We start from the raw sequence: 870 nt of genomic DNA, 5'->3' as shown, positions 1-870 counted from the left end.
GAAAAAAAATATATATATACTAAATCCAGTGTTGCAAGTGAAAGTGACGAGGGATCCATGAAAATCCTGAACTGACCTCTCTGGCGGCGGGAAGTCTGGCGGAGCCTCTTCCATGGCTTGCTTCATGTCCACATTACTCAAGAACTGTTTCCGAAATTCATATGCTACCTCCGTTTCGTTCATTTGTGTGATTCGCTTTTCCAATGGGGTCTCACAGTTCAGTGGGGAGTTTTGCAGTGGATTAACCTCGCTCTGGTTCTCCTGTGGAAACAATAATCTCCTCCTCCTCAGGATCTCATCAGCATCAGGCATGCATCCATAGGGCTCGCAATATTCAGGACTTGGGTCGGGTATATTCTGTGGTCTGGGAGTGTCCCTGCGGCCAGCATTCTTGGGCGGACCTCTGGCTGGCGTCCCAAGTTGGCCCTGGCCCCGAGCAGGCCCTGCGTGCAAGGCTTCCATTTCGTCGATCCGGGAGATGGAGTGCTTCCGTCGGTTGTAGAGGTCGCTGCTCTCGAGAGTGAGGTCCATCCTGCTCCTTCCTTTCCTCTTATCTTCTTGAAAAGGGGGGCAACATTGCCCCAGAGTTTTCTCTGGACCACGAAACATTCTCTTCTCTATTCAAGAATTCAAGCACTGGACCGTTCCAAAGGCCATTCTGTTATCTTTGAACACCAAGAAACAAATATAATAGCCCTGGTGAAATCTTATCTCAAATTCCTTTATCATGGCAGGTGCATAAGTTTACAACAGTTTGTCTTTAAATTTATATCCATCAATGTGAAGTAAGAGTTTAATGATTTACTCAAATTTAACCAGATCTACAAAATGCTGAACTATATTTTCAGGTTTAAGCATCTACATATATTG

General features: G+C 45.6%; 1 protein-coding gene across 1 annotated transcript in view; it reads right to left on the bottom strand.

The window, feature by feature from the left end:
• LOC119587710 (LIM and senescent cell antigen-like-containing domain protein 1) overlaps positions 1-678 on the bottom strand; it is an 8725-nt gene extending 8047 nt beyond the window's left edge. The window contains exon 1 of the mRNA XM_037936392.1: positions 77-678. Coding sequence (XP_037792320.1) covers positions 77-609 — 533 coding nt within the window. The 5' untranslated portion in view covers positions 610-678. The remainder of the gene's footprint in view (positions 1-76) is intronic.
• Positions 679-870: the final 192 nt, after the last annotated feature.

This window comes from Penaeus monodon, chromosome 23 (assembly GCF_015228065.2).
Source record: "Penaeus monodon isolate SGIC_2016 chromosome 23, NSTDA_Pmon_1, whole genome shotgun sequence".
Taxonomy (NCBI): Eukaryota; Metazoa; Arthropoda; class Malacostraca; order Decapoda; family Penaeidae; genus Penaeus; species Penaeus monodon.
The sequence above is the reverse complement of the archived record's forward strand: the minus strand, read 5'-3'. Positions and strand labels throughout refer to the sequence as shown.